The sequence below is a fragment of the Lathyrus oleraceus genome, chromosome 6, assembly GCF_024323335.1.
Source record: "Lathyrus oleraceus cultivar Zhongwan6 chromosome 6, CAAS_Psat_ZW6_1.0, whole genome shotgun sequence".
Taxonomy (NCBI): Eukaryota; Viridiplantae; Streptophyta; class Magnoliopsida; order Fabales; family Fabaceae; genus Lathyrus; species Lathyrus oleraceus.
Window position 1 is genome coordinate 509,535,713 of NC_066584.1, and position 17,330 is coordinate 509,553,042.

At 40.6% G+C, this 17,330-nt stretch overlaps 1 protein-coding gene across 1 annotated transcript; it reads left to right on the forward strand.

The window, feature by feature from the left end:
• Window positions 1-449: 449 nt before the first annotated feature.
• Window positions 450-1,708, forward strand: LOC127096475 (uncharacterized). The gene is made up of 3 exons (XM_051035039.1): window positions 450-514; window positions 664-676; window positions 914-1,708. The coding sequence occupies exons 1-3, from the start codon at window positions 450-452 to the stop codon at window positions 1,706-1,708; spliced, it is 873 nt and encodes a 290-aa protein (XP_050890996.1).
• The last annotated feature ends 15,622 nt before the right edge of the window (window positions 1,709-17,330 follow it).

The window sequence follows — 17,330 nt, forward strand, 5'->3', positions numbered from 1 at the left end:
GCAAACCTGTTTGCAATTGAATTGCAACCTTGAATTGGCAAGTCACTCTTAGGGTTGGCGCCGGATTGAGTTGGGCGGAGATAACCTTGGTGCAGATGAGTTTCCTGCAGGGTTTCCTTTAGGGTTGCTCTGAGTTCTCTGGGTTAGCCTCCAGGGTTTTCTGTGCCTTCTCTCTATCTCCCGTTTTTGTCCTCCCCCTTTTCTGAATGAGGTCCTTGGTATTTATAATAGTTTTTGTGACCTAATGGGCTCAGAATGAAGCCCAGAATTTTCTGATATTCGCAAGCTTCGCTAGGCGAGTGGCGTAGCGAAGGGTTCGCTAGGCGAAGGAGTTGCTCGCCTAGCGAGCATGCCGGTTTGGGCCATTTTCTGGATTTGGCCATCTATGAGCTGGGTCTTTGTTCCTTTAAGATCAATGCCTTGAAAAATAAGTTGGAGTGCCTTAAAAAATGCCTTGTAACATTAACGGGCACATTTTGGGGTATGACAGTAACAAAGCCCTAGATCACACCAGGTGAGAACCCCAGTTTTGGAAAGCAATCAAATTTATCCATACCTCTGACCTTTGAACCTATCCAAAAAAAAACAAAAAGAACATTGCATCCATCCATTCATTGCATACGCATAAAAAACAAAACTCTTAGTTGTTTCACATTATTTCAGGAATCCAAGACTTGTTAGCAAGATGAATCCTGAGAGAAGAGGCACTTTTCAGTTCAAATACAAGAACGTGGACCTTACCAGCCTACAGAAGTTGAGTGCCAAAGTAACACCCCTCAAACTCAACAGCTTTGTACAAAACTATGGAAGAATTCTGGACATCCTAAATGAGAAGATGGACATGATGACCGCAGTGACTATTGCTCAATTCTATGATCCACCTCTACGTTGTTTCACGTTTTCTGACTTCCAGTTGGCTCCTACCTTGGAGGAGGTGGAGAGGATCATAGGCCGGAATTTGAAGGATCATAATCCATTTCCTAAGCTCGATGAAGATATTCCTCCCAAGAGGATAACTTTAGCTTTGGGTCTGAAAGTTTCTGAAGTCGTGGACAATTGGGATGTGAAAGGACCTTTTAGTGTTTTTTCTAGGAAGTTCTTGGAAGATCAGGCCAAGAAGATGGAAAAAGAAGGGAATTGGGAAGCCTTTTATGCTGTGTTAGCCGTGTTGATATATGGGATAATCCTCTTCCCAAATATTGACCATTTTATGGACCACCTGGCGGTGAGAATTTTCCTCTCTGGTAACCCTGTACCGTTCCTCTTGGCAGATATCTACTACACTATCCATGATCGCCATGAGAAGAAGGGAGGAATCGTCTTATGTTGTGCACAGTTGTTGCATGCTTGGTTTAGATCCCATATGCCCGAAGAAGGTCCTTTTGTCTCAAAGGAACTCAAGCCCTTCCAGAAGTTAGCTTCCCTCACCTCCAGTCATGTTAAATGGTATATCAGGGATTGGGAAACCGAGAATGTGATTGTCAGCATTGGAGACTTCCCCAATGTGCCGTTGATAGGAACCAAGGGTTGCATCAACTATAACCCCATGTTATCTCTAAGGCAGCATGGGTACCTTATGAATGGCCCTCCAAAAGCTGAAGCTCTAGAGCCTTTCATCTTACATGGTGTTGAAGCGGATCATCCCATGGTGAAAAAGATCAAGGGGTCTTGGCAAGCAGTTATCAGGAAAGGTAAGGAGTTGGGTTAGAGAAATGTCATTGCCCAAAAGCCTTACACTTGTTGGGTTAGAGAGAGGGTTCAGATGATTAAACTCCCTTATCCATTTGATCCTTTTATCTATCCGTTGGTTCCGGAGCCAGAACCCATATTGCCTGAAGATGTAGAGAAGCTCAATGCCCGTGTCAAGGAGTTGGAGTTGGAAAATGCTGATTTGAGAATCAAGCTTAGCCGAGTCTCTATAGAGAATGGGAACTTGAAAGACGATCAACAAAAGAAGGACCAAGAGCTTGAAGTCTCCAACAAAAGAGCTAGAGAGTCTGAAGCAAGGAGAGAAAAGTTTGGACAAGCACTCTATAGCACTAAATTTGTGTTCAAATCAAAGGAAGAAGAGTTGGATAGAGCTTTACTCCGGATTCAAAAACTCAACAAGACTCTGGAACTGACCCTTGAAATGAAAAGGGAAGCACGGTTGATTTCCGAGATTCGTACTCGTGAACTAGAGAATACCATTCAAAAATACAAGGATACTCTGGAACGCGAGAAGCTGAAGACTGAAGAGTCAGAAAGAGTTTGCACACGGTTGAAACATCATTTGGATCGAGCCGATGCTAGAATCCAGGCACTTGAAGGTGGGGATCAGGATGCTGCCTATATGGTGTTGCTAAGTGAATGCAGATATTGGAGAAACCTCTATAGGGACATAGAGGTGACCAAGGCTGAAGACGTGCGCATTATCCAAGATCTCCAAGGGCTTTACACTGAGTGGAAGGGCAAATTTTTGAAGTTGTCCGGATTTGTGAGTTCCATCATGCGAGAGCTACCTGAGAAGCTGCAAGAAGCTGATTGGTGCATGTGTCCAGAGAACACCCCGTATCAAGTCTTTAATTTCATTAAGTTTTGTAAGGCAATGTTAGAAGGCTTAACTACCGACCTTGCTACGGTTCGGAAAGCCCATAAGCCATGAGCACGTTGTTTGTATTTGAACTTTGATATGAGATTAATGAAAAATTGCTTTTGAGATTCATTTTATTGTGTTTCATTTCCTTATTATTTTAAATATTTGCGAACAAGTGTTGTGACATTTTTGAAATGAATGATTGAAACTAACCAAGAGTTTTGCAAACAAAATGCATTCATACATGCATTCATGCATTTTTCAAAACAGAGTCTCATTCTGTCCTTTCTTCCTCCAGTTTCACGCTGAAATTTCAACACCAGTATAATACTCGTGCCAGAGCTCGTCAAAGAATGGCAGATCAAGAGCATGAATTGGAGCGAGTGAGCTCAGAGCTCGAAGACCTACGTGGAAACATGGGCCAGGTCATGGAGATATTACAGGTCATCAGGGAAAAGTTAGACACCCAAACGACGGTTGTTTCAGAAATCGTCGGTCCATCGATTGAACCCCAACCTGCGAGGACGGTACCAACAACCTAGCCAACCTATGGTTTACCTCCCGGTTTCACGCCTACAGCTGAAGGCGCTCCTGGTTTTGCACAATCAACTCAGCAGACGGCTCCTCTACCGACCATCAATGAAAATCATCCAGTGGTCCACACGTTCGTGCCTCCTCTCGTTCGTGCACATGTGCAACCCTACTTTGAGGATCAACAACATGCCCCAGACTTTTCAGATGAGGATGAGGAAAGGCAGGAAGACATAAGAGGGATGAAAGAGAATTTCCAGATTCTTGAGAAGAGGTTGAGGGCTATGGAAGGTGACCAAGTTTTTGGTGCTGCCGCTAAGGAGATGTGCTTAGTATCAGGTCTTGTGATTCCTGCGAAGTTCAAGACCCCAAATTTCGATAGGTATGAGGGCCACTCGTGTCCTAAGAATCACCTTATTATGCACTATCGAAAAATGGTTGCGCATGTAGAGGATGACAAACTTATGATACATTGCTTCCAAGACAGCTTGAGGGGTGCTCCCTCTAAGTGGTACTTAAGCCTTGACCAGAGTAGGATCCGTTGTTTCCAGGACTTATCTGACGCTTTCATCCAAATTTCAATTTAATCTTAATTGTGTTTTTACTAATGATTCAAACTCTAATTGATTTTTAATTTCCAAATAAAATGTTAGAAGTTGACATCAAAGTAGTTTTAACAAATTATAGATTAATTTGATTGATTTTATTGGTTTTTTGATTCTTAATTGACATTTAGATTAGTTTTGGATTATTCCTAAAAATCCATATCCATTTTATAACCAAGCATGATCCATTTTCCATCCATAGTTCATCTTAAATCAAAATAGCACATACACCACATTTCATAACATTTAGCTTTCAAACATTTCTAAACTCATTTTCGTACATACATTTTCATGACCAATTACATTCAATTACCATTGCATATCCATTTCCATAAACTACAAAGTCATGCTCCAAATTACATTTCACAACATTTTCTCACAAGTTCATCATATTACATAAATCCTACAAGTACAATCCTAATGAACATGAACAAATGAGAAATATATTGTTCATAATATGTGTTAGGAGAAAAGACTTCGTCAATTTTATTTACAAGTGAGTGTTCCATGACAACAGCTTGTTTGACATAGTAACCGTTAGATGTGGTAACTACACAAACCTAAGGTTGATGAACCTGCAAACAACATCAGGGTGTGTAATGGAATATCCATTGGTAACCATCTGCCAGAACAATACCATTCAGGCCCTTGAAAATTCCAGCCTAACCTGGACATCACCTACAACACATGGAGTATGTCAAGTTACAAGTGAACATGGTTGTGCATCAGTCATTGCAGCATGACCATCACTTGGTATCTGCAGCCAATCCTACCAGTGAGGGAACCAACCAAACATGACATTACCTGCAGTAATTCATCATGATCTTGCATCCTGCAGTTAGAAAACCGACTGCAAGCTTGAGGCTCAACTCTATCAAACCAACATGTGAGAGAGGTGGTCAAGTGTGTTTGCATTTGGGTTAGACACCGTTGTTACCTGCAGCCTGCGCCAAGACCAATCCTGCACCAAAACCAAAACCTGCTATGAGAAAAACCATCCTTGTGCACCCATGAAACAGTCCCAGACGTGGCAAACAAAAACCAATATCCATCCATATCCTTATTGTTATCACAAAATGGAATATATGCCAAAGGTCTTCCTTTTAAATCCATGCCATAGAGTTCTCCCATGTCAGTCCTGATAATCTAATCAGCATCCACAAAAATGACCTTCTCCAAGGAATATACAAGCTCCCTTCAAAAAAAAGAAAGTTGAGAATATTATTAAAGTTGTTGAAAAGCAATCTGGTTTGACAATAAGCCAACATCATTATATTTCACGCTATCAGTCAGACAGTTTTGGAGATTAAGGATCAACTTATCTGTCAAGGAATGCTTTGCAGAAAATGAGACACGTGGAGGGTTCACTGTCTAAAGCCAACCGTGCTTTCCTAGACTTCTCTGCTATGGCTGCTAAGTCCAATACGATGAATGATAACGCCGAAGAACAAGTTCGTTCTCATCAACAAGAAGCAATCCATCTTGTTCATCTTGTTGCTAATGACACAACCGAAGCGTCGAATTTCACCAAAATTACAACCTGTGACCTGCACAAAAACACACCAAACCAGAACAAACTTGCAATTTTGAGCCAATAGTGCATCTCGTCAGTGCCGACATTTTTGGAATAAATGTATTTCGTGATCCACAGCCAGATTTTAACTTAGCAACATAATATTGAAGGCATCTCACGAATTACTACTTTGCCACCATCATCACTATCTACTGAATCCTCAACAGCTATCTGCACAAGGTCTCTCTCCAACTGGTCTGCTGCTCTTAACACTTGAACAACATCTGGTACAAACCGAGGCTACTCATACTTGTAACCATTTCACTGCAGTAACACAAAATAATTACCAAACGTTAAAATTTCAGAAAAATCCCAAATTGGCATTGAGACAAAGTTAGAGCGAAAAAGTGCGTAGGTAGAATTACCGTTTCCAGATTGTAGCATCAAACAGGACAACCCGATTTTGAGCACAAAAAGCACTTCCAGGAAGTTTCTCTATTGAATCTTTGGATACCAAATCGAAACCCTAATCTGCAAAATATAAAAGGAGAAGAGAGAATCGGGGGAAGGGAGAAAAACCTTGGGGCGAAAAAAAATCTCAAAACGAAACCCTAAATCCCAAAATCAAATACCTGGATTGGGAGGCTAACTTCGAGAACACCACAAACCTTCGCCGCCGCACCTCACATCCCTCCGCTGCTCAAGCTATTTCCCGCCCGACTTCTTCACACCTTTCACCACCGCCGTGAAACCTATGTGAGAACTTTTCCTTCTCCTGTTATCCTTTTTGAGTGCTTGTTGTTGGAAGTGTAGGATTAGGTTTTATTTGATGATTTGAGGAAATAAAGTTTAAGGTTTTTGATAGTGAGAGAGGTCGAGAGATTGAAAGGACGCAAGGACGATGAGGGAGGAGAGCGATTGAAAGCGGAGAGCGATTGAGAGTGAATGACGAAGGTTGAGAGGGGTGTGAGATAGAGAGAGGAGGACGATTGAGTTCTGGGACTCTCATCTGCGTCCTTACCTTTTCTTTTCTTTTTTTTATTTATTCATTATTTGTTCTTTGTTTAAGCAGACCTTTAAATCCTACTAAGTGAACGTTTAGAGTTTTCAAGTGGCCATTAACTGTGGTTTATTGGTATTAGTTTTAGTTAAATGCTATTTTGTGTTCCCAATCCCTAACCTTTTGAACCCAACAGCCAGGCGGCTAGGGTCACCTTTTGGGATTTCTCCTTTTTATTTTTTTAATTAATCGTCCATTAACTAGACCACCCCATTTTTTTTAATTCATACTTTAATCTATTTTGGTTTATATATCTAAGTTGTTGTTTAAATTATAAACAATCATAAATGGTCTAGTGGAGAGAGGGTAGTTTTATAGTCTTTAGTGGAGTGGGTTCGATACCTATATGTAGCATTTTATTTCTTTTAGCATTCATTTTTTTATGTTTATGTTTTATTATAATTTCTCCTATACTCATAGTTTCATTATTGTTTAATAACACAAATTTGATTTTCTTTAATTTCATCATCCATTCAAAACCGTCTTAGACTATTAAAATCACACTTTTCTCGATTCAATATCAAGCCCATTTTCATACCCTTGTAAGTCGATTGCTTTTAAGCATCGCCATCAACCTCACATAGCTTACTCTTGGGCTTTCTTACAATGAGCCGGTTCTCTTGCACTTACACTCATACTTTGCATCATTTGTTATTTGGGCCCGATTTAATTATTTCATGGTTTTGAATCCCCATTTGACAAAATGTACCCCACTCCCCCGATGTGTAATAATTTTGTACTGTTTTATTTCTTTATTTGTTTGGCTGTTTAGTTAGATACTAACACAAGAATAAAATCAACCATTTCCAAAAAATACAAAAATAATGACTAGATCCAACGTCGAGTATTTTCTCAATAAACAAATCAATTCATTTCTCCATCCTATTCTATTCCATTTCTTTGAAACTTTCACCAAACGCTTGATTCAACGTCAAGCCATTTTTTACAATAAAAACTCAAAAAATATTAATTCATAGTTAAGACCTTTTCAATAAGATGGAAGTGGAACGTGGTGTATACCGCGCACTCCTGAGACTAGGATTCGAGATGTATATCTCGCCAATCCTAGCTCTCGCCATCATCCAAATTTATCCACTTTGTTTTCTCTCAAACACTCATTCAAATTTCTTTTAAACGTCCATCAATACTTGATCTAGTGTCAAGTCTTTTTTCACAACAAAACTCAAAATACCTAATTCTTATTTAACATTTTTTTAATAAAGGTGGAAATGGAACATGGTGTATACCATGCACTCCTGAGATTAAGATTCGAGACGTATGCCTCGCCTATCTTAGCTCTCGCCATCGTCTAAAATTGTCAATGCGGTTTCTTCAAACCCTTTCTCAATCAAATTTCAAAATGCTTAATTCCTATCTTAACCTCTTTCAATAAAGACGGAAATGGAACATGGTGTATACTGTGCACTCCTGAGACTAGGATTCGAGATAGATATCTCGCTCATCCAAGTTCTCGCCATCACTCAAAATACATCCAACCAATCAAACTCTTTTCTCGCCGCCGTGCGATTAATCAAAAACCTTTTTCATAAATGGAAGATATATCGTCTTAAGATGATGCAAAACAATGTTTCGGCCACGATTGTTGAGTCGAGATAAGTGACGCTTTTCTGAATGTAGATTTATAAATCCGTTCGATGTGTGGTATGCGTCCACTCCTCATCTGTTTTGGGTAAAACAATGTTTTCGTCGATTAATACAGTATAGCTTTCGCTAAAATCGACCAACAAACAAAATTTTTCTACCCAGAACTACGTAAGCCTTGATTTCTCTTTTGAGATACGTAGGAGCAGGATTTTTAAATCTTGTCAGGCCCACTAATAAAAAAGTTAGGTTTAGTCCTTCGTCAAAAATCCAAAAACATTTCTTCTCTCTTCTATTCTTTCTCTCCCTCATTATAACTTGAGAAGACTAACATAAGCTAACATTCAAAATGAAACTAACTCAACGGTTCCCGTTGAATACAACGGACGTGAGGGGTGCTAATACCTTCCCCTTGCGTAACCGACTCCCGAACCCTGATATTGGTTGCGACGACCATAATCATTGTCGTTTTGTCTTGGGTTTTATCGATATTTCCCCTTTCCTTTTTAGGAATAAATAAAGTTCGGTGGCGACTCTGTTCAGTCCATCATTGCGAGCGTGCGATCGCGCTTCGCTTTAAAGTTATATCCCCATTTTTCGAGGTGCGACAGATGGCGACTCTGCTGGGGAATCAGAAAATCCCTAAGTGGGTCAAGCCTAGTTAGGACGTTTGTGTGCCTTTGTTTGTTTAAATTATGTGGCTTTTCCTTATTTATTGCTTTTTATTATCTTTATTATTATATTGATATATTTGTTGTATATTGGTTCCAATGTGTTGGATACTTGGATTTTGATTGCAAACCATGTGGGAAAGACTCTACACCCGAGTCTAGAGTGAAAAAAAAACAAAACATAAGATAGGACGATGGTTGAGTAGTACGGACTCCCGAGGTGAATACTTCGTAAGAGTCGGTACGAGAACCTCACTTAGAGTAGATCCTTTTGCAAATATTGTCGCCCGAGGTGTATACCTCGTAAGCTTTGATGTTTCAAAGGGGTCCATGACTCTAAGAACCTTTTAGAACATTGAAACTTTGACCAACTAGAAATGATGGTTGCATAGTATGGATTCCCGAGGTGGATACTTCGTAAGGATCGATACGAGAACCTCGCTCAGAATAGATTCCCTAGATGGAGTTGATGACCGGAAAGTATTTTCCGTAAGCGTCAAATAGTCTTTTGAATCCATGACTCTGAGTACCCTGTCTAGAACCCAGTCGATGGTTGCGTAGTACGGACTCCCGAGGTGAATACTTCGTATGAGTCGGTACGAGAACCTCACCCAGAATAGATTCCCTTGATGGAGTTGACGACCGGAAAGAAATTCCCGTAAGCGTCAAACATTCTTGTGAATCAATGACTCTGGGGATCCTTTGTAACAAAGCCCTAAATCACACCCGGTGAGAACCCCTGTTTTGGAAAGCGATCAAATTTATCCATACCTCCGACCTTTGAACCTATCCAAAAAAAAAACAAAAAAAAAAACAAAAAAAACATTGCATCCATCCATTCATTGCATACGCATAAAAAGCAAAACTCTTAGTTGTTTCACATTATTTCAGGAATCCAAGACTTGTTAGAAAGATGAATCCTGAGAGAAGAGGCACTTTTCAGTTCAAATACAAGAACGTGGACCTTACCAGCCTACAGAAGTTGAGTGCCAAAGTAACACCCCTCAAACTCAACAGCTTTGTACAAAACTATGGAAGAATTCAAGACATCCTAAATGAGAAGATGGACATGATGACCGCAGTGACTATTGCTCAATTCTATGATCCACCTCTACGTTGTTTCACGTTTTCTGACTTCCAGTTGGCTCCTACCTTGGAGGAGGTGGAGAGGATCATAGGCCGGAATTTGAAGGATCATAATCCATTTCCTAAGCTCGATGAAGATATTCCTCCCAAGAGGATAACTTCAGCTTTGGGTCTGAAAGTTTCTGAAGTCGTGGACAATTGGGATGTGAAAGGACCTTTCAGTGGTTTTTCTAGGAAGTTCTTGGAAGATCAGGCCAAGAAGATGGAAAAAGAAGGGAATTGGGAAGCCTTTTATGCTGTGTTAGCCGTGTTGATATATGGGATAGTCCTCTTCCCAAATATTGACCATTTTATGGACCACCTGGCGGTGAGAATTTTCCTCTCTGGTAACCCTGTACCGTTCCTCTTGGCAGATATCTACTACACTCTCCATGATCGTCATGAGAAGAAGGGAGGAATCGTCTTATGTTGTGCACAGTTGTTGCATGCTTGGTTTAGATCCCATATGCCCGAAGAAGGTCCTTTTGTCTCAAAGGAACTCAAGCCCTTCCAGAAGTTAGCTTCCCTCACCTCCAGTCATGTTAAATGGTATATCAGGGATTGGGAAACCGAGAATGTGATTGTCAGCATTGGAGACTTCCCCAATATGCCGTTGATAGGAACCAAGGGTTGCATCAACTATAACCCCATGTTATCTCTAAGGCAGCATGGGTACCCTATGAATGGCCCTCCAAAAGCTGAAGCTCTAGAGCCTTTCATCTTACATGGTGTTGAAGCGGATCATCCCATGGTGAAAAAGATCAAGAGGTCTTGGCAAGCAGTTATCAGGAAAGGTAAGGAGTTGGGTAAGAGAAATGTCATTGCCCAAAAGCCTTACACTTGTTGGGTTAGAGAGAGGGTTCAGATGATTAAACTCCCTTATCCATTTGATCCTTCTATCTATTCGTTGGTTCCGGAGCCAGAACCCATATTGCCTGAAGATGTAGAGAAGCTCAATGCCCGTGTCAAGAAGTTGGAGTTGGAAAATGATGATTTGAGAATCAAGCTTGGCCGAGTCTCTATAGAGAATGGGAACTTGAAAGACGATCAACAAAAGAAGGACCAAGAGCTTGAAGTCTCCAACAAAAGAGCTAGAGAGTCTGAAGCAAGGAGAGAAAAGTTTGGACCAGCACTCTATAGCACTAAATCTGTGTTCAAATCAAAGGAAGAGGAGTTGGATAGAGCTCTACTTCGGATTCAAAAACTCAACAAGACTCTGGAACTGACCCTTGAAATGAAAAGGGAAGCACGGCTGATTTCCGAGATTCGTACTCGTGAACTGGAGAATACCATTCAAAAATACAAGGATACTCTGGAATGCGAGAAGCTGAAGACTGAAGAGTCAGAAAGAGTTTGCACACGGTTGAAACATCATTTGGATCGAGCCGATGCTAGAATCCAGGCACTTGAAGGTGGGGATCAGGATGCTGCCTATATGGTGTTGCTAAGTGAATGCAGATATTGGAGAAACCTCTATAGGGACATAGAGGTGACCAAGGCTGAAGACGTGCGCATTATCCAAGATCTCCAAGGGCTTTACACTGAGTGGAAGGGCAAATTTCTGAAGTTGTCCGGATTTGCGAGCTTCATCATGCGAGAGCTACCTGAGAAGCTGCAAGAAGTTGATTGGTGCATGTGTCCAGAGAACACCCCGCATCAAGTCTTTAATTTTATTAAGTTTTGTAAGGCAATGTTAGAAGGGTTAACTATCGACCTTGCTACGGTTCAGAAAGCCCATAAGCCATGAGCACGTTGTTTGTATTTGAAATTTGATATGAGATTAATGAAAAATTGCTTTTGAGATTCTTTTTATTGTGTTTCATTTCCTTATTATTTTAAATATTTGCAAACAAGTGTTGTGACATTTTTGAAATGAATGATTGAAACTAACCAAGAGTTTTGCAAACAAAATGCATCCATACATGCATTCATGCATTTTTCAAAACAGAGTCTCATTCTGTCCTTTCTTCCTCCAGTTTCACGCTGAATTTTCAACACCAGTATAATACTCGTGCCAGAGCTCGTCAAAGAATGGCAGATCAAGAGCATGAATTGGAGCGAGTGAGCTCAGAGCTCGAAGACCTACGTGGAAACATGGGTCAGGTCATGGAGATATTACAGGTCATCAGGGCAAAGTTAGACACCCAAACGACGGTTGTTTCAGAAATCGTCGGTCCATCGATTGAACCCTAACCTGCGAGGACGGTACCAACAACCTGGCCAACCTATGGTTTACCTCCCGATTTCACGCCTACAGCTGAAGGCACTCCTGGTTTTGCACAATCAACTCAGCAGACGACACCTCTACCGACCATCAATGAAAATCATCTAGTGGTCCACATGTTCGCGCCTCCTCTCGTTCGTGCACATGTGCAACCCTACTTTGAGGATCAACAACATGCCCCAGACTTTTCAGATGAGGATGAGGAAAGGCAGGAAGACATAAGAGGGATGAAGGAGAATTTCCAGATTCTGGAGAAGAGGTTGAGGGCTATGGAAGGTGACCAAGTTTTTGGTGCTACCGCTAAGGAGATGTGCTTAGTATCAGGTCTTGTGATTCCTGCGAAGTTCAAGACCCCAGATTTCAATAGGTATGAGGGCCACTCGTGTCCTAAGAATCACCTTATTATGTACTATCGAAAAATGGTTGCGCATGTAGAGGATGACAAACTTATGATACATTGTTTCCAAGACAGCTTGAGGGGCGCTCCCTCTAAGTGGTACTTAAGCCTTGACCAGAGTAGGATTCGTTGTTTCCAGGACTTATCTGATGCTTTCATCCAACATTATAAGTATAATATGGATATGGCCCTAGATAGGAGGCAATTGCTCAGCATGTCCTAGAAGAATAATGAGTCTTTTAAGGAATATGCACAATGATGGAGGGAAGTGGCCTCGCAAGTCGAACCACCCCTTGCTGAGAAGGAATTACCGGATTGGTTCATGGTGTCGCATTACGCGAAAAACCGGCGGGAAAACGAAACAACAGAGCCGCCACCGTGCGTTATTTATCCCAAAGGAGGGAAAGGAAACGCTCGAAGTAAACCTGGAAAAGACATGGTCTCGCGACCAGAGATGGATGGGTACGGGAGTCGGTTATGCGAAGGGAAGGTATTAGCACCCCTACGCATCCGTCGTACTCGACGGGATCCACGCATAAAAGAATAGAAAAAAGGTTGCTAAAGACTGCTCACAAACTGCACAAGACTGGAAGGAAACATAGAAAGACAAAAGAAACGGGACTCGGCAGGACATCGCATCCCAGGCCTACGTAGTCTGTCAAGCACAGACATCAGAGTCGACGTAGTTCGGGACAGGGGAAACATGCTCGCTAGGATGTCGCATCCTATGCATACGTATCTTCTCTAACTAGAGAAGAATCAGAGCACTCGTAGCTCGGCTAACGCACGCCAAACAAAACACAAACAGGAAACCGACTGCCAATCGCTGGGCTTACGTCAGACTCCACACAAACAGGCAGACATGGAAACCGAATGCCAATCGCTGGACTTACATCAGACTCCGAACCAACAAACACACACATGAAACCAACTGCCAATCGTTGGACTTACGTCAGACTCCAACAAACAAACAAGACACAGGAAACCGATTGCCAATCGCTGGGCTTATGTCAGACTCCAAACGCACACAAAGGGGTTGAAAAAGAAAAAGGGCGCCCGGAGAGATCAACTCATCTCCTGCCTACGTACCTCATCTGGTATGAGGATCAGGGCGACGTAGTTCCCCTAAACAGGGAAGAAACTTCTAACCTAACCAGAGACTGGGAAATGACAAACTAGAAGGGAGACTGACTCGAGCCTAATAGTTATCATGTAATCCACAATGGCCCTAGGTTAAGGTTTCTATCCTAACTTGCACAGGAAGCAAGCTATCCTAAATAGCACAATCAAACAAACACAAGCACAATAAAGCAAGCACACACACTATATGCAAACAGTTTGGGCTCATACAAGGCTAGGCTGCAGAAACAAGCCAACTAGAATGGGGTGTTTTTAGCTCTTAACCCTAAAATTGAGAGTTAGGGTGAAGCAGATGAAATGGGAGGTGAGGGTAAGACCTCACAACTCTTATCCTTGGCCTGGGAGAGCTTGACTCAAATAGAAAGTGTGGGAGTTCAGAATGTAGGAACTCTTCTCCACAGATGACTGACACTACAAGAGTTTGGGTTTTTATTCACAATGCATCAACACATGGTGTGTGAGCAAAGTGAATGACACAACTGAATAGCAGGGGATGGATTACACATCCCTTTTATCTGCCAATTGCCTCTTAAGAGGACTTTACCTCCTTGGCACAAAATTAAACATTCACAAGCATTGCCTCTTAAGGAGGGCTTCAGACAGGTGCCTACCAATAACAGTAGGTCTTCCAGACTACATGAAGTCAAGAGATTATACCTCAGTGGTATGCAAACCACAAGCAATGCCAAGCAAGTTCAAATGAACTCAAAGCAACTTAGGTACCTGTGGAAACATCTAAACCAATCAGTTCAACTGTACAGACAAACAATCAATAGTTAATAACAAGCAGACAGACAAAGCATCATCAAACAACAATGAGCAAGCCACAAGTACAAGTGAATTGTTCTCAAAGCCTACAAAACACACAAAGGTTAGCACATGGAAACAATTGACCAAGCTTAAATGAAGGAGCCACTCCAATCATGGAAATGTACACTTGAACCTGAAATTCACAACCCAAATGGTAAGTCCAAACCACTAGGTCAAAGCCTAGGGTCAAAAGAGGATCAAAAATCCAAAACAGAACCTCAAACTCAACACAAAGTATGTTTAATCACTCAAGAATAAGTCCTAAAAAGAACCAAATCATAATCAATAAGAAAGTTCATTTCATGTGCAAGATAAATCAAAGACCAATTCAAGGCATCCAAATGATCAACATGAATGAAAATTCTTAATCAAAACAGAAATGATTCAAATAATTCTGGAAAAATTCATGAGCAATCAAGACATCCACAACATCCATCACACAAAAAATCAGAAGCATTGGAGATCATTTGGCATGGAAATCACATTGTACAAGTCAGACAACCAAATGTGTGACACAAATTGTCATACCATGTTAACACAAGCATAAAACAGAAATGATGCATGACAAAAATGTCAAACCAAAACCAAAATGTCCATCAATGTGTCTAGAATCAGCATGAAAAATTTCAAGTTCATTGAATCAACAACAAGCATTACACAACAAGATAAGCAAGGCAAGGTCAAAAATGGATACATGCTTACGTATCCTAGCACCAAATAAAATCCAGCCATGCACAATTTTCCAATTTATGATCATAAAAAACTAGACAGGATAAGGAGCATTTTGCAAAAAATTGGGATGAAATTGGATGAGTTTTCAATTTATTATGATTTTTCTAAGTTTGGAAAAAATTTGAAATCAAAAATGACCAGAGCATGGAAAAGGGAGGGAAACATGTGAAAATGTAAAACAATTTGAATAAAGCGCTCGGCCAGGATCGAACCTGGTCCGATTTCAAATGTAGCACGCTCACCAAAACGACACCGTTTTGGTCTTAAAACCCTAAGCGCTGGAAAACCCAGAATTTCGTAGCAAACGCATAAAGGTCGTAGCAAAACCGAAGCAAACTCGTGGCTAACTATGATCTTCATCTTCTTCAAGATGAAGACGATGAAGTTCATATCCAGAATTCCAGGTTTCCAGAAAAAACTCCAGAAATCACAAACAATAACATCATTCAACCGGTATTTTCATGGTGAGCACGGATCAAGCAACGAATCAATCAAAAACATCATATATTATTCAAATCGAATAAATCAAAATTGAACACTCAAACTTCAAACACTCATATCTTCATGAATAATGCACCATTTTACTTAATTTTTTCATCGGAATTCTCAACAACATGAGATCTACACAAACATACACATGGATTTGAGAATTATGAGAATAAAAAATCCTACCTCTTGAAGAGCAGATTCGGGTTTGGCTTGTTTCAAGGCTTGTGATGGTCCAGAAATCCTCTACAATGCTTGTTGAGATAATTGGTGAAGAGATTGAAGCTTAAGCACACGTGAAACCAGCTCAATTTACAAACTCCATGGATGCTTCAAGCTTCATGTATTGTCCAAACTGGCACGAATTCCTCTAAGTTCACGTTCAAATCTCCTCAAAAACACCTCATGAGCATGAATTCATCAATAGAAATGGTCCTTGTGTGAAGAAATTGGAAAATATTTTGAGAGAAAAATTTGTTCAAATTCAAGATTCAGATCTGAAATGGATGTTCATGGAAAATGCAGTTGTGATTAACATTATATATCCCTTGCTAATGATGTTGAAATCATGTTTAAGCCAAAGCCAAGTGAGATTAGCAAGTTGTAAGGTGTATGTACAAAATTGGATTTTCACCTTATGCCCTTCATGCATGCGTGAACAGTACCAGAATAAGGCCCAAAACCACTTAAAAATAACCCATGCACACTTTGGAATGGATATTTTATGCATATGATCACCCAAATTGATTTTAATAAATTCCTCTTCAAAAATAGTATGCATGAGCATGTCATCATATGTTCACATTTCAAGCTATGCAATGAGGTATTTGGAAAGTGCATGTCATGATGAGAATAATGCAAGAAGAACCACCAAATTTGGAGCCTTGGTTCAAAAGTTATGCCCATTTGAATTTTCAAGCACCCTTTGTCATGATTTGATCATAACTTCTCAACCACACATCATAAATCCATGATGTTGGACTTTTTGGAAATGGGGAGAAAGATCTTCAACTTTCATGTTGGACAAAATTTCATTTGAAGCTTATTTGATGTTGGAAAGTTGAGTTGAAGTTGGTCTAAAACTTGCCATTTTTGGAAACTTTCAAATTATGGGTCACTTTCTATTTTTGGAAATTCTTGACTTGACTTCAAATTCTTCAATGTGAGTGTTTGAAATGTCAAATGAGACTTGTTTGAACATGAATGAAGTATCTCTGATCACTTCCCACCTCCAAATCCACACTTGACTTTGCAGTTGACTTTTATGGGCCTCAGATGACTTGGTCATGCACTGATGAATCTAAGCCTTCAAAACTTGGCCAAGCTGCTTCAAAATGATCCTTGGGTCACGTAAGCTCATTGGCACCACCATAGGGCTTTCATCTCATGAAAAATGCTCTTGCCCTTTTGCACAGTTGAATCTCCTAACTAGTCTGACTGATGATATGCAGTGGTCTATGCAATATGAATGCAATGTTAATGACCTAAAAATGAAATGTATATATAAATGGGAGGTGCAAATTTGAGGTGCTACACATGGATACAGTCAAACCGATGTTCTATGAAAGAATGGTAAGTAGTGTATCTGCAAGCTTCTCTGACCTGGTCGCCGTGGGCATAAATGTCGAACTTGGATTGAAGAATGGAAAGATGATGACTACCTCTGAAACATCTGGTAGTAATGCCAAAAAGTTTCCTGGAGGATTTCAAAGAAAGAAGGAGGGTGATACAAATGCAGTATCAACCAGTCAAAGAAGGAGTCATTCATGGAAGAAACAACATCAACTTACTCGACAACACCAATTTGCTCAACAACAACCAACTTATCCAGTACAATATGTTCAACAACCATATGTGGC